This window comes from Sitophilus oryzae, unplaced genomic scaffold (genome assembly GCF_002938485.1).
Source record: "Sitophilus oryzae breed Bouriz unplaced genomic scaffold, Soryzae_2.0 scaffold_306_pilon_pilon, whole genome shotgun sequence".
NCBI classification, from domain to species: domain Eukaryota; kingdom Metazoa; phylum Arthropoda; class Insecta; order Coleoptera; family Curculionidae; genus Sitophilus; species Sitophilus oryzae.
In genome coordinates this window covers 1,607,926-1,631,667 of record NW_022146870.1, presented here as the reverse complement: position 1 = coordinate 1,631,667, position 23,742 = coordinate 1,607,926, and the positions used below count along the sequence as shown (strand labels likewise).

Genomic DNA, 23,742 nt, shown 5'->3' with positions numbered 1-23,742 from the left:
TAAAATAAAAAAATTACCCGGCTATGATACAGAGAGTTCAGTTGTACTTGAGAAACGAAAGACAGTGTTGTGTTTCTCGGCAGAGTCGTCAGGGAACGACCGTTACGACAGAGACAACCTATCTATCGCTCGTGTCGCACTCGTTATAACCTAAAACAATAACACAACAATAACAAGACATTGTCTGACCGCATGTTCCAGCTATTTATGAATGAGATGCTGAGTCTATATTTTATTTTAAGTCTATGGTCCAGACACACAAATCTATTTCTAAAAGTTTCTTATAGCCTACTGGCTGTAAGTGCCGTTAAAAAATAAAGAAAAGTACGGGCCAAGTAAATCACGTCTAGGGCTTCACCTCGCCAAAAATATCATCGATTTTCATTCCCTGCCGTCTTCGACGCCGTTTTTTTTTCGATCGTGGGATACCTTAAAAATAATGATTAGCTCGACATTTGTCGTTTTTTTTTGTTTTTAAACAAACATCTGACTCGACATAAACGAAGTGTGCTTTCTTATCGCAATTTAAATGCAGGATACACGTTTTAAATTATTTTACATCCCACAAAGTGATTAATATTATAACAATACAAATAGTATTATGTCTATTACTCTCAGAGAAGAAGTATATAAATAAAATTAACAAATTCAGCCATAATTAATTGATCTGTTAAATATTATTTTTTATTGGAATTACTTCATTATAAGGTAAGGTATATTTTATATTTTTATTGTATTCTATAATTGTTCTTCTAATTAAAGTTAAAGTTAATTCTATAAATGTTTATTTGATATTAGTTTAGTCAGCAAATTGTAGTAATAAAGAAGTCGTTTACGTCACTATTAGAATTAAAATGTACCGTGTGATCGATTAAAAATTTCCTTAGGTTTTTTCTGTCATCATACAACAACATGCTTGGTTATTAAATTTTTGATCATATCGTATCTACTTCAGAACTTTAAGATTAATTTGTATTAAGAATCACAATGAAATCGAAAATTAAATACCATACAAACAAGAAAAATCGGCGTAAGAGTGGGCTTGAAAATGAGTATGGCTGTCATTTTATGCCTATGTAAAATTATTTGGTGAACGTTATCGATAAGTCATTTTCTACCCAACTTGACGCCTTTTTTTCGATTACAACGTGCTTATTTCAATATTTAGATTAAAAAATATATGTCGATATTTTAAAATATAGTCGCAAAATAATTAAAATCAATATACAAAACATATAATATAAAAAAACGGCGTCATAGTGTCAATTGAAACGACAATTAATGATAATTTTTATTGGATCATTAAAAATTGACATACAAATTTATCAGAAATTAATATCTAACAAAAAAATAAGCTTTCCAAACAAAAGTATATTAAAAAAAACTGAATGAATTTGCTTGATAATGATTGTGATATATATTTCCATTAAATTTTAAGAACAACGGGATCTTTTCTGGGTTTTCTTTCTTGTAAAATTATTCTACTCCCTATGTTGCCATATTATCAAGATTATTATGTTTTTAACTAAAAACTAAAAAAAAATCGAAAATTATTTTCAAAAAATTCCAAATTTTTTGTTCACGAAAAAACTCATAATCGCGTTTCTGTTCTAAAAATATTTGGACTTATTTAAAACACCCTGTATATGGTACGGTCCGAAAAAATACGTTTGATTCTTATTTTTGTTTTTATTTTATATGATGTTCTTTCTTTTAAAACAGGGTGCTTGTAAATTTAATCTACTACATATATTGCCATATTATGAAGATTTTATGTTTTTTAACTAAAAAATTTTAAAAAATTATCAGAAAATTCCATATTTTTAAAATAATTTTTGTTTTTCGCAAAAAAAATCTCATAGACGTGTTGGTCTATGAGATCTGGGGTCGAAGTATACTAACTCTAAAATATTTGCACCTATTTAAAACGGATAGATGTACAAACAAAATATTTTATGTGTATATGTGGAAAGGGAATGTGCATAATTTAAATTATTTTCAAACGTACAGGGTGTGTCAGAACTAAGATCCATACCAAAGTTATTTTTTTTCTTATGGAACACCCTGTATATTGTTTAATTTTTGGATTCTTGGGTATAAAATAAGGCATTTGATATAAGGGTTTAATATGTTTAAATGCTTTGGTCTTTGAGATATTTAAAGATATTTAAATATGCATGCTATAATAAAAAAGTTTCTCAACACCCTGTACATTAATTTTCAGAGTTAATTCTTGTGCTGACTTTGAACTCAGAGAAATAAATTTTACTAAAAAATGTTATTGCTTCCTTAAATGTATACAGGGGTATCAAAAATTGCTGGGCTATTTTAAATATTTATTTTACACCCTGTACATTTGAAAATAATTTTAAATTATGCACATTCCCTTTCCACATATACACATAAAATATTTTGTTTCTATATCTTTCCGTTTTCGTATAATCAACCGAGGCGAATGAGTTGCGCCACCCTGTATAGTGTGGCACCACACCATATACAGGGTAATTATTTTGATAGAGATATATTATTTTTTACATATCGATTTTGACCACTTAAAACTTCAAACAGTATTTTTTTACGACAAATAATCTAAAAAGAAGAAAAAATGGCTGTTTCCATTTAAAAAATTGATTTTTTTTTAGTTTTGTTATAGTAATGTTACGGATTCCGTGGGTCCACTATTTAAACTCACGATAAAATACTTAACGAATTTATTTGTTTCACTCTGTACACACAACTTATACTATTTACAACACAACTTATGCAACTACTATTACTCTAACGGTATTTCGCGGTATTTTCAAACTTCAAACTATCTTCAGACTTCAAACTTCAAACTTTAAACTTCAAACTTTAAACTTTTAAACTTTTTTTCAACTGTCAAAGCGCGGGCCTTATATACCCCCTGGCGGTTGTTTCTAGATTTTTCTAAAGAATTCTATTATTTTCTTTACTTTCTGGCGAATGGCGCCAGGTTCCTCAATGGACGTTGCGATTTTTTTAGCAGTATGCAGTTATGCAACCAGTAATACACCTTGACAGTAATATTTATAAGTTTATTTGTGAACTGAATGGTTGTAGTGTAAAATTAGATTAATTTTATTAAGTTTAATTATAATGTTTAGTGTAGAATACCAGGAATAGTTTAGTAGTGTTTTTATAGTTTATTATTTTGTAGTTAAGTAGTAGGTGAAGGTATAATTTGGTTATTTTTTCTTTTTGTTTGGTTAATTAGTAAGTTTGATCATTTTTTCAGTGTAAAATACAAGAAGTAGTTGTGTAGTGTTTTTATAAGAGATTATATTCGTTTATTTTGTAGATGAGTAGTAGGTGAAGGTATTTGGGTATTTTGTTCTTTTTGTTTTTCTTCTAATTGTAGTAATTCTATTAAGTATTGTCATTGTGATAGATACACTATAACTTCCTTCAACTTCGTTGAAAAGTGCGTTATCATATAATTTTTGTTGTCTAGTAGTAGAATATACGAAAAAAAATCTGATCAAATTTATTTTAAATTAAATTAATCGAGTCTTATTAATCAAATTAATCTAGTCAAATAATAATAATAGTTGGTTTCTAAATATTATACAGGGTGAGTTGGCCTACGATGTTCTCTATGAGTATTTCGGAAACTACTGGAGATAGAGAGTCGGTTAAATGGGGAAAGAATCGCAGTTTTGTGGGGTCATAAATATGCGCCTTTCGGATTTTTCGGAGAAGTTCAAGGCTTACTACATATTTCGAAAAAAACAAATTTTGGCTATTTTAAAACTTGTCTCTAATTCCATTATAATCTACCGTATGAGCGAATAAAAACAGCGTCAACGATGGCTATGAAATCATGATCGTTGTCATTTTATATGTAAAATTATATGGGAAATATTATCATCGATCGTCATTTCATAGCCATCGCTGACGTCGTTTTTATTCGATCAGACGGTATTTTAGACAAAAAGTTTTCAGATAAAAGTTATAGTATAATCACATACCTAATGAGTTTGTGTTTTCTGTTTTTTTTTTCTAAAACCTGTAAAAAAATTTTTGACATATGACACAAACATTATGTTTTTTTTTTTAAATGGAAACCCTAGTTGACCATGACTTCATAAAAAGCGCCATTCTTTAAGTTTTTCAGCAATATAGGTATAATATGTTTTTTTCGAAAAATTACAAGTTATAGCCAATTCTTTTCTTTCTTGGCTAATTCCCATACCAATAATACCATGCCAATTAGTTGGCATGAAAAATGTAAAAAGTTTTATGTTTTCAAAAAAAAATATAGTAAAATTTGTAAAGCACTCAATTTAGAATAAAATAATCTAAGAACGAAAATGATTCTTTTATAAACCTGCATTAAATCAAATTAAAATAGGTACGTAACTTTTTTTTTAAATATTAATTAACAGCAATTAGCATTATCATAAATTATAAATAATGTACCAACATATCGAAATAATAATTTCTTTGTTAATACGGTTTAGAATTCTTAAAATAACAGGCAAAAATAATCCACAATTTACAATAAAATAAAAGTTTCGTTTAAATTTCTTAATCAGCTGATCACTATTAAAGTTCGCAGAAACCCGGGGCTATATTATTACATTACTCTGAGGAAAATATCGATATTTTTGACTCCGCCCCGAAAGGTTCACGATTTGTCCTCCAGTTGGCAGCACATTTTGTCTAGTCGGTTGATCAACTTTAAGAATATACAGGGTGTTTCAAACCAAAGGCGAAAAACTTTAGGGGGTGATTCCTTGTTCAAAATAAAGGGTAGTTTGCTTTATAAAGGTTTGGTCAAAAGTCAACCATTAGGGAGATATCGCGGTACAAAGATGGCGAAAAAATAATGTTTTTATTTTTTATCTTGAAAACGAAAAGAGACAGACTAATGAAATTTTATGGAAGCATTACTGTTATGAAAACACACTTTCTTGTAATTTTTTCACTTTTTTAAAATGAGTGGAAGGGGTTGAAATAAACTACCCCTATCATTCTTGTTAACGAAGTTTAAAGAAAAATTTTATCAAACACATGCAAAAATTAATTTCGATAGTTTAGTTTGTTTAGAAACTTTTTTACCTCTTGTGTTTTTTTGATAAAACTCACCGATTGGAAATTAAAAAATAAAATGTAAAGCATTACATGTCAGGACAAAAAACATTTTAGATTAAGAATCTAGTGATAATAACGATAATTATAATCATCTAGATAATAACGTATTGCAGTAGAGTAATGTCAAATAAAATAATATTAGGAACATCCTAAAGTAACAGCGGCCGACTAGATTTTTTTCCTAAAAAAATTACAGCAGCCCACTAGATTCTTTATGAGAAAATGTTTTTTGTCCTGGCATGTAATGCTTTACATTTTATTTTTTAATTTCAAATCGGTGAGTTTTATCAAAAAAATACAAGAGATAAAAAAGTTTCTAAACAAACTAATCTATCCAAATTAATTTTTTTGCATGTGTTTGATAAGATTTTTCTTTAAATTTCGTTAACAAGAATGATAGGGGTAGTTTATTTCAACCCCTTCCACTCATTTTAAAAAAGTGAAAAACTTACCAGAAAGTGTGTTTTCATAACAGTAATGCTTCCATAAAATTTTATTAGTCTATCTCTTTTCGTTTTCAAGATAAAAAATAAAAACCTTATTTTTCCGCCATCTTTAAACCGCGATATCTCCCTAATGGTTGACTTTTGACCCAACGTTTATGAAGCAAGCTACCCTTTATTTTGAACAAGGAATCACCCCCTGAAGTTTTTCGCATTTGATTTGAAACACCCTGTATAAACAAGGATCATACGGTAGAACGGTGATGTATTTCTTGTGTGAAAATATATTTAAGGAATGTGACGAAGAAGTTTTTATTGGTGTAATTTAACACAAAAGAACACAAAATATTTGTCGAAACGTACTAAACTGTAAATCTAAATTTTATTTGAAAAAACCACATTAACTACTTTGAGATTACTATAACTTAATATGTTGCTGAATAATAGTTTTACTACATTATAACTGTTGTTATTATTTACAGGGTTACACAATGAAAAAGTTTTGGTCGTTCACAATTATACTCTTATGGGTGTGTTCGAATAAGGCAGAACTTCCCAAGGACCATAACTGCGAAGCCAGGCCTATGGCTTGGGATATTTTCTACTCTATTCAAGAAGTAAATTGTACATATATAAATTCGAATAATTTTGCGTCTATAACAAATATGCTGAGAAACAGATACGGACAAATTGGGGTATTATATATATCAAACGTAAATATTTCAGTACTGCTACCATTCCAGACAACTGAAATTATGAAAATATTAAGTCTGACTAACGATTTGATTACGGACATTGATCCTACATTTTTCAATTCCTGTCCTCAACTTAGAGACTTAAACCTGGCTAGAAATAACATTTCTCAGATAAATGGTGGACTATTCTACAAACTAAATAACCTTGAAAAACTGAATTTATCTCAAAACGTTTTAAACGATATAGATGGACATTTGTTATTAGGCATAGATCATTTGAAAATATTAGATTTGAGCGAGAATAGGATTGTATTTTTACCTTCAAACATTTTTTATTCTCAAAGATCACTCCGGAAACTTTACCTTAACAATAATTTAATAACAACATTAAGCACGGATGTCTTCAAGAATTTAGACCTATCTTTCTTTAACTTAAATGGTAATAAACTTCAGGAATTAATTACATCTACACAGAGTATAAAAGTAAAATGTTTATATATGTCAAATACAACTTTAGGAAACGAAAAATTGCTAAGCTTTTCTCAGTTCTTTAACTCTTCTGTTCTAGAAGAATTGGACGTTAGCTTTAACAACATTTCATCGTTATATTTTCAAACATTTAAAAATATGAGTAACCTTACAGTGTTATATATAAACGACAATTTGTTAGATTCAGTGGAAGATTATTCTAAGAATAGCTGGTTTAATATATTCAACACAATGCCACGATTGAGAAACGTTTCCTTAGACAACAACATGTGGAATTGTCATGATTTAAAAGAAGTTCTACATATTCTCACAGCAAAGCAAGTATATGTAGCTCGTGGAAATCATTTTAACGAAAGCAATATGTTGGGTATACGTTGTAGAATAAATGACCAAAAATATAATATCAGTCTCTCGAAAGGAACATTGGCAGACACAAATTTCAATGAAAATATAAGTCAAATTTTGGAAAGGTTGTTAAAGAACGTCGATGACGTAGTGGTGGACATGAAGAAGAAGGAGAATGATACCATGAAGCTTGGAAGTAAAATTGAAAATATGTCCAAACGAATAACCCAGCTTGAATCTACTCGAAATCAGACAACTTTAGAAATTCTCAAAAACGTAACTAAGGAAATAGAAAAAAATAACAGGAATTTAGAGCAACAAAACAACTTAAAGAAAGCTATTGAAGACTTGCAAAATTTCAAAAAAGAGATGACACAAAATTCAATATTAGATACTAAAGAAAAAGCAGGTGAAGCTAATGCATCAAATTTCGAAAAAAAATTAAATCAGATTCGTTCAATTATACCAAAAATGAATTCAACTTATACCGATACAAGTAATAGTCAATTATCTGAATTAGATAAATTGTTGCTTGAAAGATTTAACAAGGAAGATAACAATTTTGGAGAAATTTTCACTATTTTTTTATTGTCTTCAATTGCTTGTATGCTGGCTTATTTTTGCTATTTTATTTACAAACAAAAATTTATTGTGAATCAGAATCAGAGAGAACAAATAAACCTTGTATAGACAGACATTGTATCATGTACCGTATGATCGAAAAAAATGGCGTCCAGTTGGCTGGGAAATGACGATCGATGACATTTCCATATAAAATGACAAATGACAGCGATCTTCATTTCATAGCCATCGCTGACGCTGTTTTTCTATCATGTTTTGTTTATTTCTTAATATATCTATCTACAATTACAAAAAGCTTGTTTTATTTATGAAATACATTGTGGCTCTGAATTTAGCATCTTCTAAAATGATAAACTAATATACAGGATGGGGCAAAAATGTTTGATGTTTGGAATAGTTAAGTAAATATATTCTTAGATGATTTTAAGATCATATTATTAGAAATTAATTAGAAATATTTTACAATCGATTTTTTTTAAAAGTCAACAGTCGATGATCATTTTGGCGAGGTCAATCTCTAGACATCATTCACTAAAATTACCATAAACGTCATCAAACAATAAACACTAAAACTCAGAAAGATAAAATAGAATGTTTCCGACACACAAATCTGTTTCTTAAAAGTTTCTTAAAGCCCACTGGCTGCGCCGTTAAAAATAAAGAAAAGTACGGGTCAAATAAATGCTTGGCTAGCTTGACCTCGCCAAAATTATCATCGATTTTCATTCCCCTGCCGTCTTCGACGCCGTTTTTTTTTTCGATCATGAGGTATCTTAAAAATAGTGATTAGCTCGACATTTCTCGTATTTCTTTTGTTTTCAAACAAACATCTGAATCGACATAAACGAAGTGTGCTTTCTTATCGCAATTTAAATGCAGGATACACGTTTTAAATTATTTTACGTCCCACTCAGTGATTGATATAACGATACAAATAGTATTATGTCTATTATTCTCAGAGAAGAAGTGTATAAATAAAATTAACAAATTCAGCCACAATTAATTGAACTATTTAATATTCTTTATTATTGGAATTTCTTCATTATAAGGTAAGTTATATTTTTATTGTTTTCTATAATTATTTGATATTAGTTTAGTCAGCAAATTATAGTACCTACTAAATAAGTCGCATTTTTTATTTTACATCAGAATTAGAATTAATATATACCGTGTGATCGATTGAAAGTGAGTTCACCACATACGACGCGGAGTATTGTAGCTATTGATTTTGAAAATTAAAGTTTTGGTCTGTTGAAGGACTATTACTTGCTAATTTGAAAATATTTTTACAAAATAGCAAAGTTGTATTTTTTTAAATGGAACACCCTTGTATATTATTATTAAATTTTAGTTTCCAATGATTAAAATAAAGGTAAATTTGAATAAGATTTCCACTGCATTTTAACTTTTACCGTTTTTGAAATAATATTTAGATTTTTGTCAAAATAATAGTAGGTAATAGCTACGCAACAGAAAAAATACTGAAATGAAAGAGCTAAAATTGCATAAATAGAATACTAGATGGCGCGACAATATCATAATCAGAATATACTTAGAAATTTTGAACTTTCGGTCTTTCGGTTTTGGATCGATGGCTCTTCGACGGCCTTATAGCTCGGCCAAATATGCACAGTTGCCAGATTCAAAAGACTTGAATTGGCATCCCATTCTTTTATTGTGTATACGGTATTTGTTTCTTTTCTATTCTTTTCTTTTCTTGATACACTTATATTAATTATTCCTTTGGCTATTAAAATAGTTTTAAGTATATTATTACAAAACATATACATTTTTAATATACACTATACCTTATAATGTTAACTGGCAAAATACCTTAATTACCTTTAAAATTAATAATATACAGGGGCGATTGATAGTGATATTTATTAATGCAAGCTGGAACGTTAGTAATTTAAAATATAAAGTTTAATAATAATGGAAATAATTTATTAAAATGCAGTGCAAAAAATGTTAACTGACTAAAAATACTATAATAATAAATTTCTTCTGTTTGCCACGTTATTTATATATAGACCTAGGTAGATTTTAAAAAGTGACACAGGTACAATTAATAATATATTAGTTCGGCATAAAAATTGCTGTCAAGACATCGAACAATAAATTAAAATTGTAAAAATAAATTAAAATTAAACAAATCTTTATAAAGAAACGCAAGTATACCAAATTCGGGGCTTCACCGAACTCCAGCAATGATAGTCTATGTACTATATTATGGTACCACTTGATATGCTTTAAGCTACCATAATATTGCAATGTCACTGAAGATCCGTAGTATACCTAATTTAAGAACAATCGAACGTCAGTTCGAAATGGTATCGCAGAATATGGTACCAGCGTATTAAGGTACCACTTTGTTAAAACATGGTACTATATTAAGGTACCACTTTTATATGCATATCATATTACAATAAATCTCGGAAGATACGTGGGATAACAAGCAGTCAGTAATATGTACCTCTCTTATGCCCATGGTACCATAATAAGTTGCTATTGTCACCGGAAGATACGGAGTATCCTGTAATTTAGTTCACCGAACGCCACATTATGGTACTAATATTATGGTACCAGATGACATGCATCTCAAGGCTATGGTATCACTTGATATGCTTTTGAAAAAACGGCGTCCAGTTGGCCGGAAAAGGACGACTGACATTTCCCATATAAATTTACAGAAAAATGACAGTGATATGCCTATTTACAGCAGCAAGTAACGCCGTTTTTTTCCCCGATTAAGTGCTGTCATGAACTTGGTATGAATGAACGTCAGAAGTGGTAATTGCTAATAAGTAGAACAATACTAAGCCCTATTGTCGCCGAATTACAATGAAAGCGCCCAGACCAAATTATACAAAATCAAAATTGCGATTGTACTCTAGCTCATAAGATTTTCCAAACTAACATGGCAACTGAAAAACAGCCTCTAAATTTTGTTTTGTAGAAAACTGTTTCTTTTAACCCTATTGCCCTCTATTATGTAGGAGCGAGGGTAAAACCGCAGGAGGAAAGCGTACAATCGCAATTCCTTTTACTCAAATACCTCAGAATTGGTAATCTAGAATTGTAACTCTGAATCAGCGTTGCCACCTCGGTTTCGCAGTTCCGCAAAGAATTTTCTCGTGATTTTTATACGAGATTATTTAAAATTAATTTTCCTAAAAAAAAAAAAAAAAAAAAAAAAAATAAAAAGGAAATTAATAAAACTCAGCTGCACGTCATAATACGACTCATCAGCAAATTCCATAAGACGACGCATACGCATGGTGTCATTGATTTAGGGGTGCACCCAAAGCTGAATTCACTTCCTATAGTATACCTAGGTATTATTCCGAGGAAATGAAAAAACAACTTTCTGAGTATAAAATGAGGAATAAAAATCTTATGAGGGTTTCTTTAAAATGGCGAAATCAGGGAACGTTATGAGTAGATCTCTCGGGGGTGGTTCTGCCGTACTATTGGAATATATTTTAGATATATATAATCGAGGGTACAATATTAAATTAAAAAGAATATCTAACCTGTAGATATTTGATATTAGAAATTTGGAAGCGATTCGAAAACGAAAAACAGATAGTAAAAAATCGCCTGCAAAATGTTTTTCTTAAATTCACTACCTATTCTAGTATTCATGGTCTACTAATGTTCGTTACTTTATAAAGTTGCTTGTAATTCCTCTTAATTCCTGTGGAATTTCTTTAAATTCCTATGGAATTCCTTGGAATTCATCGAAATTTACGAAATCGCCGAATTCTAGTAATTCCTTGGAATTCCTCGTGATTCCTTGGAATTTCTGTAGAATTCCTTCATAGTGTACACCATAATTCCTCTGCGGTTTACCCCTCGGTAGTAGCGAAACTACCACATCAAATATCTGATTTGGAGACAGACTTTAAAGCCTGTCTCCTTGCTACCTACAATTTTATACATGTAAAGGTGCGTATACATTATCCGAACGAACGAAAGAACGAACGAACGAATGAAAGTGACGGGGACCGAACGCATGCGGCCGTTCGTTCGTTCGTCCGCTCGACCATCCGTTTCGAGTCGGTACATCAAAGGCGTTCGCCAACAAATGCCTCTGGTCTTCTCGTGCGGTTCTATCGCACGGTCCCCGTCCATACCACTAGCGAACATTCGCTCGTTCGTTCGTTCATTCGTGCGGATAATGAATACGCACCTTAACGAGGCTTCTGTTGCGTAGCTAGATATTCTGAGGTAATAGTTATAATGCTTTATTTCTAGGCGTATTTAAGTTTTTTAAAACCAAATATTGTACTGAAGTATTTCATTTACTAAATTTTGTGTTGCAATAATAAAAAATTATACTACCTTATACAGAAGTTCACAAATTTATTTTAAATAATAACTAATTTCTTAAAACGGCAATAACTTCTTTAATTTAAATGGAACAATCTGTATGTTTTATGAGAATCAGATGCACAATTTAATTGTCTGGTTAAATATATTATGTCATTTTTACCCATGTCTTCAGGTTTTCGTAGAAAATGCATTTTCTTATAATTTAGACCTCAATTATCAATATACCTATGAAATATTGACATTTTAGATTATTTTTAAAGATGTAACAAATTTTTAAAGTTATTTATGAAATAACCTAAACGGTTGCTTATTGCTGGCTCTACGGATATTTTATCAAATATTAGTAGGTACCCAAGTTTTTATCTAAAGAATACAATTCTATTATTGTTGTATTGAAATCAGTAAAGTTCTCATAATTTTTGGTACAATTCTGTTAGTAAAATGAATTTTATTCAATAAATTCATAAGAGTTTTGCATGATGGAAAAACAAATGTTGCTCATAATAATTTGTAAGCTTTTGGGCTTTGTTTGAGAAGAGAGAGAGCAAAAACTCTGTCGTCAAACGTAAAGCGCCCCCATCTAGCATTTTTATGCAACCCTAATTTGACAATTAATAAAATTCAAACGTCGCGCTGATATCTTGTTCAGTGCCTTCTATTAAAAGATCAGCCTACGGGCGAGATTTATGACGTCACGCTAGTTAGATATAACGGATTAATAAATATATTGTAGAATACATGGAAAACATAATTATTCCTCAGATTTTTGGTTTGAATTTTAAAAATTATATAGTTTAAATGAAATATACATACTATACAGTTAATAACTACAACATATATACCTATTTATAGTAATAAATACTTTGGCAAATAAACTATGAACCATACAATGCAGCAAATGTTTCCATAATGCACAAATAATGTATAGGTACATAAGATAATGGGTAAAATAAATATTTTAAATTTTGGGGTTTGAAAATCGATCTAATTTAACAAAAAACATTTAATATCTACTAATAGTGATGTATTATTATTTGCATTCATTAAAATTTATATGTATATTTTGCAAGTATCAATGTTCGAAAGAAAAATTATATTTTACAAATAATACAATAGTATCTAAAAAAAGGCGTCAGCGATTATGAAATGAAGATCGCTGGCATTTTATATAAAGAATATTTGAAAATTTTGATTTTCTCTTAGATTTTAGGTTCGGTGATTGTTGCTTTTGTTTTCATTATTTTTAAACGTTTTCGGCTAACTATATTGTTGTCATATAGGGCCGAGGTCAAATATAATCCAAAAATTACATATGCAATATAATTCACACCTCATAATGTTTACTGTAATTAATAAACTAATATAAACTTATCAAAAGATGACCACATATTTTTAAATTATTATTCTTAACACTAAAATTATCCACATTGACTATGGAGTACGCAGTAAACATTATGTGCGTGGTGTGAATTTTATATGCAATTTTTGATTATATTCGACACCATTTTTTCATATGACACAACACTGATGGAGGCTATAATGTTAGCTGAACCGTTTTTTTTAAACCAAATAAAAATAATGAAAACCAAATGAAAAATCAATCAGCGTTTTTACCGAACCTAAATTCCAAAAAATCAAAAAATTTAGAATATTTAGAATCAAGGTTCAAGAATATCAAATTCTCCAAGATTGTAAAATTCTAGTTAATTATTTTATGTGTGTACAGTTATTTAGGGAATGTCATCGATGTTCATTTCCAAGCCATCCAGACGCCGATTTTTTCGATGATACGGTACAATTCTTACGTAAAATGTAAATAACATTAGACCAATTAAAACAAGAAATATGAATTTCTTAGCATTTTTAGTAACACCTTTATTCTTAAACTTAATTTGTATTATGCAAATATACCAATTTTATTGTTATTTTATTCATATTGTATTCAGCCATCACTTAAATATTTGATAATAATTTGGTATTATAAATAATCAATACTATTCATAAAAAATTACTGAACAAATATATGTTATGCTTAACATACATTATATATTATCAAACAAAAACACATTCTTTTAAACTGTATCAGTCTTGTCTTTACAAAAAATCTTTTTAAAATTTGAACTCAAAATAATAATCTTTTTCATGATCTCTAATACACATATCCTTTATTTTTCCCTAGATCATAATACCTACCCACGTGTTTGAATCTATCGAAGCTGAACCAGCAACACTTGAAGTGGAGATTCCAATAATATGAATAAATAAACATAATTGTCCAGTTTTCACTAATACCATCATGGGAGAATATTATTTTAAATTTATTAAAGATATTTTCAATAAAATTTTCTTGATTTATAACTCGTACCCACTTTTCTTGCTCTTCCGAACACTTTAGGCTGCCTAGTATAATAACTATCCTTAGTAACTATCCTTTCCACCAGAAACACAACAAAGATGAGGCATAGCACCAATAACACACTCCACTTAAGCTTTATTGATGATTTGTTAGAGTCTTAAAAACACACACAAAACTTGATAAGTAAAAATGTATGGGCACTTTAGGTTAAATCACTTGCACAACGTGTAATTTTTAAAAATTTCTATTTTTTTATAAGTGAAACCGAGAGTGACCATACATCTGGTAGTAGTTTATGTCACTTCAACACTAAAATAATTAGTTTTTTGCACTACAATAATAAATAATACCAAAAATCAAAGAGTTAAAACCAAAAATCAACCGACAAAATATGAAACGGAATCTAACCCAATATCTAAGTATGTACAGCTGATGAAGTAAACAAAAGTCCGCCCGTAGGCTGATCTTTTAATAGAAGGCACTGTCTTGTTCCTTCAAAATTCAGTAGTGTTACTGTAACAAGACGATCTTTGTTACTGGCATTTTGGCCATCCAAGCGACGTGCAATATTCTTCTGATCCGGTCTCAGTTTTTATGAAAATAACCTTAACGGTTGCTTATTGCTGGCTCTACGAATATAGTTCGTTTATGTCATTAAAAAATAATAAAAAAATGTTTAAATACTTGTAAAAAGGTCCAATTAATATGATTCCAGTATTCAAATTACATTAATGGAGTGCTTGCATTGATTAATAATAATTGCTCGAAATACTAAAAACTGAATTTTGTATGTGTATTAGACAGTGTGGTAAAAAGTAACACCTTAAAAATTTTATTTTATTTTTTGACGAATGCTTATTTATAACAACAGAGACGTTCATCTCATAACTTATTATTATATTGATTTCTGATTCTAAATCCCCATTTATTTAGAATAATTTATTAACTAACACAATTAAATATGCAATTAATAAATATTTGGGCGGAAATACTGGTGGTATATTTAATTAATGGTATAGTCTTTTATAAATATTTAAATAGTTTTATTTTTGTATAAAAATAGGCTGGTAATATTATCGTTTTTAGCACCTGTACATTTTGTACATTTGTTGCTTTAAAAACAATCTAAAATGTCAATATTCCATGGGTATATTAATAAATGAGGTCTAAATTATTAGAAAATGCATTTTCTAGGAAAACTTGAAGGTATAGGTAAAAAATGGTATAATACAATTTGATGGACAATTAAATTGTGCATCTGATTCTCCTAAAATATACAGGGTGTCCCATTTAAATTAAACAAGTTATTGCCGTTTAAAGCTAGAAATTATTTTAAATAAATTTTTAGACACTCTGTATGAGGCAGTATTATTTTTATTATTGCAACACAATAACTGATCAATAATTAAACTTCAGGAAATATTTAGTTTTAAAAACTTTGATACCCTTGGAGAAATGAAGCCTTAAAATTTTGACTGCAAAATTGAAAATATTTCAAAAACTGTAAGATTTAAGAGTGATAAACCTTAACCAAATTTACCTTTATTTCAATCATAGAATCCAAAAATAAAATAATATACAGGGTGTTCCATTTAAAAAAATACAACTTTGATATTTTTTATTTATTTGGGACACTCTGTATCTTGTAAAAATATTTTTAAATTGTAGCTCCAATAGTCCTTCAACGACCTCAAAACTTACAATTTGTAAAAATCTAATCGTTTAGCTACAATACTCCGTGTCGTTTGTGATGAACAACCCTGTATATTAACTCTTCCTTCCTGATTTATATTTGAATCCATTTGCCTAATACGTAAGCATGTATCATAGCTTCGCAAGAAAGGCCATCTCATACTTATCCACTCAGGAACGCGGAGCAAGATCTTTATCTACCTACCCCACGCTCAGAGTTAGTTAAAAGTTCAATATTATACAACTCGAAAAAATGCACAATCACCTGCCATTTGAAATCAAATCCATAACATCATTTTTTTCATTTCGCAAAGCATTGAACTCTTATTTACTAGACAAGGCTTTCTACGCCGTAAATGAATTATATTTTGAAAATCGAATTTGATCTTGTAAATACTGGTCTAATGTTTGCTATTGCTATATTTACTAATGACCTCGAAATAAATTTATTTAGAGGCCATTGATATTTTACTATAAACAAACTAAATATTTTTGAACATTATTTCTATTTTTTTGTTCTTTGACATTGTAAACATTTATAAATGTTTATTTTAAACAATAAGACTGACAATATTTTTGTATAATGTTTTTGTATTATCTTTTGTTTGTTTGTTTGTGTACCTTGTTTTTTTACTTTGTTTGTTAGTTTACCTTTGTCTAGAAATTGAAAAAAAATTTTGACAATAAAGGCATTTATTTATTTATTTATTTATTTATTCTTGAGTATAAATGCTCAAGAAATAGACATTTTGAATTATGAAACATGTCGCTCTCTTAAAAACGATTTATTAATAAATCTATTAAGTATGCCTTAATTTAATATTTTCTCCTTTTTTTAGGTGGAACAATGTTACCGTCACATGTCCTATGGTTTGTCACGTTAATTCTGTCAGTATTAAATGTGAGTGAATCACAGAAATGTGAAGACAGAACTGTAAATTACAAGCTTCTAAAGAGTGATAACTATGAAAGCAGGTCGACCAATTTTTGTTCCAATATAACCTTAAATCACGACGTTAATTATGTATATTTTAATAGATATCTCTCCTATGTCTCTGCATTAATTATTACCAATTCTTCTCTTCCTATTCTTAGTGCTTCCGATATTGATTTCAATCGTTTTGAACAAGTTAGTTTATTAAATAATTCGATAAATAAAATTAAACCATCGTTTTTTGAAAGGTTTCAGAATGTTTACGACTTAGATTTGTCTAAGAATAATATATCAAACATCGGCGGCATTTTCTTTAAACTAGATAACCTCAAAAAGATAAATTTATCCGAAAATAGTATAGCAATCCTCCCCGAACACTCTTTTGTAGGCCCAAAAAATCTGAAAGTAGTAGACGTCAGTAAAAATAAAATATCTTACGTCCCTACTGGCGTTTTCCAAGATCACCTGTCACTGAAGGAAATCTACTTAAACAATAATCTTTTAACGACAATCACCACTTCTGTTTTTGAAAATCTACGTTTATCTCTGGTTGACTTAAGCAGCAACGTTCTAAACGAAATTATTCATAATACACCCGAAAGAATCAATATTTCTTCTTTGTACATTTCGAACACCAGTCTGAACAACGAGAAGTTATCAAAAATACCTGAGCAATTCAATCCTGTCGAACTCACAGTTTTAGATCTCAGTCACAACAAGATTTCGGTGCTGTCCCATGACACTTTTAAAGATATGATCAATCTGCGGGAACTCTATCTGGATGATAACTTGTTGGATACGGTGGGGTATGAAAGCAGGAACAACTGGATCAACGTGTTTTCGATGAAGAAACTGACCAATGTCTCCCTGGATAACAATTTCTGGAATTGCGCCGATCTGAAAGACGTTATTCAAACTGCCACGTCTCAAAACGCTTCTGTCACTCCAGGGTACCGATTTAACGGTACCAACTTACTGGGAATACCGTGCAAAATAGAAACGTCGATTCAAGATGGTCAGTCCTCTTTTAGAGATATAGAAGACTTTTTAAAAAGCATTAACTACCTCAAACAGCAACAAGATAATATAAATATTCAATTTAAAAACATTGCCCAACGATTTGATGACATGGATCTAGAAAACAAAATTAAAAATATCTTAAAAAAATATTTGGAAAACAGCCACATTACAAATAATAATACTCCGGAGAAAATTTCAAATACCGATCAATTGCAGGTGAAGAAATACGAACAAACACGTGAAAACTCAATTGAAAATCAAAAACAGACTGCAAGTCCCGTTGATTCTATCGAAAATATGTTAAGTCAAATGAGTATCTATATGAAAAATTTAACAGAATTGACTTTCTTAAAGATGAACACCTCCTCAAAAGAGCTGTACGATCCTGCTGAAAGATTAACTCAGCAAAAACCTGAAATTGGAGAAAGCAGCTCTGGTGTAATTTTCAGCAATATTTTGCAGGTTTGCCTTCTCGTTGTTATGATTTGTTTCTGTTATATCACCTATAAGAAAAATAACACTGCAAACCAAAGAGAAGAACTAGGTCTTGTTTAAAAGGAATTTTAAAAATAAAATTTTACATAGATACCCCAAAAATTATTAAATAATAATCTATGTTTTATGTTTTTTTTTTATATTTATATTGTTCTGTATTAAAGTGAAATTAAAATATTATTGATTATATTTTTGTGGTTTAAATTCTTGACAATCTTAAGGACATTTTTTTGATGACTTTGTACATGTTTATTCATTGATTAGGTAAACAATATTACACATTAATTTATAGTTTACATTTTATCTTGATATTTATTTTATTCGTTTTCAACAAGTGAGTTTAATAAACAATTTGATAAGTTAAATTAAAACAGTATTTTCTGAAAGTTTTGAGAAAGTATGACTTAACGTAAAATTTGTCTATGAATATTTTTCTTTAAACTAGATAACCTCAAAAAGATAAATCTATCAGAAAATAGTATAGCAATCCTCCCCGAACACTCTTTTGTAGGCCCAAAAAATCTGGAGGCAGTACCGTCAGTAAAAATAAACTATCTTACGTCCATACTGGCGTTTTCCAATATCACCTGTTACTCAAGGAAATCTACTTAAACAATAATCTTTTAACAACAATTACCACTTCTGTTTTCGAATATCTGCGTTTATCTCTGGTTGACTTAAGTAGCAACGTGCTAAACTAAATTATCACCCGAAAGAATCAATATTTCTTCTTTGTACATTTCGAACACCAGTCTGAATAACGAGAAGTTATCAAAAATACCTGATCAATTCAATCCTGTCGAACTCACAGTTTTAGATCTCAGTCACAACCAGATTTCGGTGCTGTCCCATGACACTTTTAAAGATATGATCAATCTGCGGGAACTCTATCTGGATGACAACTTGTTGGATACGGTGGAGTATGAAAGCAGGAACAACTGGATCAACGTGTTTTCGATGAAGAAACTGACCAATGTCTCGCTGGATAACAATTTCTGGAATTGCGCCGATCTGAAAGACGTTATTCAAACTGCCACGTCTCAAAACGCTTCTGTCACTCCAGGGTACCGATTTAACGGTACCAACTTACTGGGAATACCGTGCAAAATAGAAACGTCGATTCAAGATGGTCAGTCCTCTTTTAGAATAGAAGACTTTTAAAAAGCATTAACTACCTCAAACAGCAACAAGATAATAAATATTCAATTTAAAAACATTGCCCAACGATTTGATGACATGGATCTAGAAAACAAAATTAAAATATCTTAAAAAAAAAAATATTTGGAAAACAATACATTACAAATGTAATACTCCGGAGAAAATTTCAAATACCGATCAATTGCAGGTGAAGAAATACGAACAAACACGTGAAAACTCAATTGAAAATCAAAAACAGACTGCAAGTCCCGTTGATTCTATCGAAAATATGTTAAGTCAAATGAGTATCTATATGAAAAATTTAACAGAATTGACTTTCTTAAAGATGAACACCTCCTCAAAAGAGCTGTACGATCCTGCTGAAAGATTAACTCAGCAAAAACCTGAAATTGGAGAAAGCAGCTCTGGTGTAATTTTCAGCAATATTTTGCAGGTTTGCCTTCTCGTTGTTATGATTTGTTTCTGTTATATCACCTATAAGAAAAATAACACTGCAAACCAAAGAGAAGAACTAGGTCTTGTTTAAAGATTTAAATAAATTTACATAGATACCCCAAAAATTATTAAATAATAATCTACTATGTTTTTATATTTATATTGTTCTGTATTAAGGAAGAAGTAAAATATTATTAATTATATTTTGTGGTTTAAACGACAGCAGGTAGGACATTTTTTTGATGACTTTGTACATGTTTATTCATTGATTAGGTAAACAATATTACACATTAATTTATAGTTTACATTTTATCTTGATATTTATTTTTTATTCGTTTTCAACAAGTGAGTTTAATAAACAATTTGATAAGTTAAATTAAAACAGTATTTTCTGAAAGTTTGAGAAATGACTTAACGTAAAATTTGTCTATGAATATTTTCTTTAAACTAGATAACCTCAAAAAGATAAATCTATCAGAAAATAGTATAGCAATCCTCCCCGAACACTCTTTTGTAGGCCCAAAAAATCTGGAGGCAGTACCGTCAGTAAAAATAAACTATCTTACGTCCATACTGGCGTTTTCCAATATCACCTGTTATAGAATCTACTTAAACAATAATCTTTTAACAACAATTACCACTTCTGTTTTCGAATATCTGCGTTTATCTCTGGTTGACTTAAGTAGCAACGTGCTAAACTAAATTATCACCCGAAAGAATCAATATTTCTTCTTTGTACATTTCGAACACCAGTCTGAATAACGAGAAGTTATCAAAAATACCTGATCAATTCAATCCTGTCGAACTCACAGTTTTAGATCTCAGTCACAACCAGATTTCGGTGCTGTCCCATGACACTTTTAAAGATATGATCAATCTGCGGGAACTCTATCTGGATGACAACTTGTTGGATACGGTGGAGTATGAAAGCAGGAACAACTGGATCAACGTGTTTTCGATGAAGAAACTGACCAATGTCTCCCTGGATAACAATTTCTGGAATTGCGCCGATCTGAAAGACGTTATTCAAACTGCCACGTCTCAAAACGCTTCTGTCACTCCAGGGTACCGATTTAACGGTACCAACTTACTGGGAATACCGTGCAAAATAGAAAGGTCGATTCAAGATGGTCAGTCCTCTTTTAGAGATATAGAAGACTTTTTAAAAAGCAGTAACTACCTCAAACAGCAACAAGATGATATAAATATTCAATTTAAAAACATTGCCCAACGATTTGATAACATGAATCTAGAAAACAAAATTACTTAAAAGAATAACACTGCAAACTAAAGAGAAGAACTAGGTCTTGTTTAAAAGGAATTTGAAAAATAAAATTTTAAATAGATACTCCAAAAATTATTAAATAATAATCTATGTTTTGTTTTTTTTATATTTACATTGTTCTGTATTAAAGTGAAATATAAAAATTTTTGATTATATTTTTGTGATGTTGTTTAAATGTTCAAAAAACGATATCAAGAGTTATCCATAATTGAATTACTCATTATACTAACGACATTATTAGTTCTTAATTAGCATTGCCCGACTTGGTGATACTACTGTACACAATCTATTAGCTATATCTCTAGATGATCGATATCTGTTGATTAATGTCATTTACTAACGCGACTCCTTTTTTTCTATATCACGAAACTCGATACGTAATCAAATACTCACTGTCAACCTTTTTTTTCTGGTCTTATTTTGCATAGCACTTGTTGAGTTAGTGTAATTGATGAGCTTTTAATAGATGTTAGTAAAGCAATTAGCTCATTAGGAATCGAAGGCATTTTACGCTTATATGGTAGGTGGACAGTATAAGTTCGAATTATTATGTTCATTTATTTCAGAAAGTAGGGATAATACTTTTTCTAAATTAAGATTAATTAGACAAGATAAGTACCTGTTCGGACAGATAACCCGCAAAAAAGTTCTGAGACAAATAATGTAAATAATTAAACTTTATTGTACAGGGTGAGTCAACGATCGAAAAGTCCATTGTCTCATTTGTTTTGTGACAAAAACTTTCCTTTTATTGAAAATTTAAGACAAAATGTTTAGGGTTATTATATTATATAAACAGGATTTGGTTTAAGTATTTAACACTCATTTCCAACTACAGCCTATTGCTGCCTTCCCGTTACCCGCCACACATCTCGATTTAGAGCGTCATCAACTTCTAGGTTACGAGCTTCCATTGCTTCCGTAACCGTTCCGTTCCAAGATTTTCTAGGTCTACCTCTCTTTCTTCTGCCCTGGGGAGCCCATTGAAAAGCTTTTTTTGGCCACCTGTTCTCCGGCATACGCAGAGAATGTTCAAACCATTTTTAAGCTGGTTTTTTCGATTCGATCCAGTACTGTACTCCTCCGATGCATTCATGATACGCCTGACATCGATGTTTGTCTTTTTTCCATCCTAGATATACCTGCACTTCTTCTTAGGTAGTCCATTTCAACAACTTGGATTTTGCGCTTCGCGTCTGCACCCAGAGTCCACAGCTCTGAACCATAGCAAAGAACTGACTCCACCAATGTTCTTCCAAGCCTCTTTTTAGTTGTTGCAGATAAGTTTCGGTCCGACCAGAGACTGTTAAGACATCAATAACTTGTTTGCTCTTCTGAATTCGGGTTTGTATTTCTTCTGTGCCCAAACCCTCGTTGTTGATAGTAGCACCCAGGTATTTAAATTTGTCTACTTGTTGAATCTGGACGTTATCATTAATGAAGACTTCAAAACAAGCGTTGGAATTGACAGCTAAGTATTCGGCCTTCTTTAGACTAACCTGAAATCCCCATTTGTCGTATTCTTGATAAGCCTTTAGTCATGAATTCCAGATCGAAAGAGTCCTTCGCAATCATGACCTGATCGTCTGCAAAGTTCAGGGTAAATAGTGTGTTGTCCCCAATGGGTATTCCTATACCTTGACATTTCGTCTTCCATTCCTTAAGGGCTACTTCAACGTAAGCATTGAAGACTAGAGGAGATAAGCTGCATCCTTGTCGCAACCCTTTTGTGGTGTTAATTGGATTAGACAGCCTGTGTCCTATCTTAACATACGATTCATTTTCTTTATATAGCCCTTTTATTATCTTAAGCAAGGGTTTATCTACTTCTAAGATATTTCTAAGATATTCAATACTTCCCATATCTTGCTGAGGGGAATAGAGTCGTACGCTTTCTCCAAATCAATAAATGCCAGATGGACTCTTGGATTCACTGCTATCTTTTTTTTAATCACCTGCTACAGGACAAAAAGGTTATCTGTGCAAGATTTCCCCGGTGTGAATCCGCTTTGGTCTTCCAAGATTTTGTCACCAATACTGTCCCTGAGCTTACCCTGTAGCACCTTTCCAAAAAGTCTGCTGACCGAACTGTTAATGTTTAGGCCTCTATAACAAGTGGGTCGTTACGATTTCCCTTTTAAAGATGGACACTATATGAGCCACTCGCCATTCTCGGGGTAGTTTACTTTACAGGCAGCACTGGTTAAATAGCTCTGCCAGACGCCGGCGCAGTCTTTGGGTTCCACACTTTAACAATTCGGCTACAATATTACCAGGACCTGGTGACTGTCCATTTTTCATTTTTGAGACTTTGATGGCTTCTCTTCCGCTTATCAGCAATGCACCGAACGAAGTTTGAT

At 30.6% G+C, this 23,742-nt stretch overlaps 2 protein-coding genes across 2 annotated transcripts; both read left to right on the top strand.

Annotated features, from left to right (window-relative positions):
- Positions 1-496: 496 nt before the first annotated feature.
- On the top strand, positions 497-7,835 carry LOC115884643 (toll-like receptor 6). Its single transcript, XM_030903299.1, has 2 exons — positions 497-708; positions 6,041-7,835. The coding sequence occupies exon 2, from the start codon at positions 6,050-6,052 to the stop codon at positions 7,775-7,777; it is 1,728 nt and encodes a 575-aa protein (XP_030759159.1). The 5' UTR covers positions 497-708; positions 6,041-6,049; the 3' UTR covers positions 7,778-7,835.
- Positions 7,836-8,514: 679 nt separating this feature from the next.
- Positions 8,515-21,367, top strand: LOC115884652 (toll-like receptor Tollo). The gene is made up of 5 exons (XM_030903309.1): positions 8,515-8,718; positions 16,895-18,471; positions 19,273-19,633; positions 19,971-20,095; positions 20,867-21,367. Exons 2-5 carry the CDS (start codon positions 16,903-16,905, stop codon positions 21,365-21,367), a joined length of 2,556 nt encoding a protein of 851 aa, XP_030759169.1. The 5' UTR covers positions 8,515-8,718; positions 16,895-16,902.
- Positions 21,368-23,742: the final 2,375 nt, after the last annotated feature.

What these genes read in the sequence shown, in the direction of transcription:
- LOC115884643 (XM_030903299.1), top strand. Translation starts at nt 6,050, where the DNA reads ATGAAAAAGTTTTGGTCGTTCACAATTATACTCTTATGGGTGTGTTCG.
- LOC115884652 (XM_030903309.1), top strand. Translation starts at nt 16,903, where the DNA reads ATGTTACCGTCACATGTCCTATGGTTTGTCACGTTAATTCTGTCAGTA. An exon ending in AGAAACGTCGATTCAAGATG is followed by an intron (nt 19,634 to 19,970) that starts GTCAGTCCTCTT and finishes AAAATTTAACAG; the next exon opens with AATTGACTTTCTTAAAGATG. An exon ending in TTTTCAGCAATATTTTGCAG is followed by an intron (nt 20,096 to 20,866) that starts GTTTGCCTTCTC and finishes AATAACGAGAAG; the next exon opens with TTATCAAAAATACCTGATCA.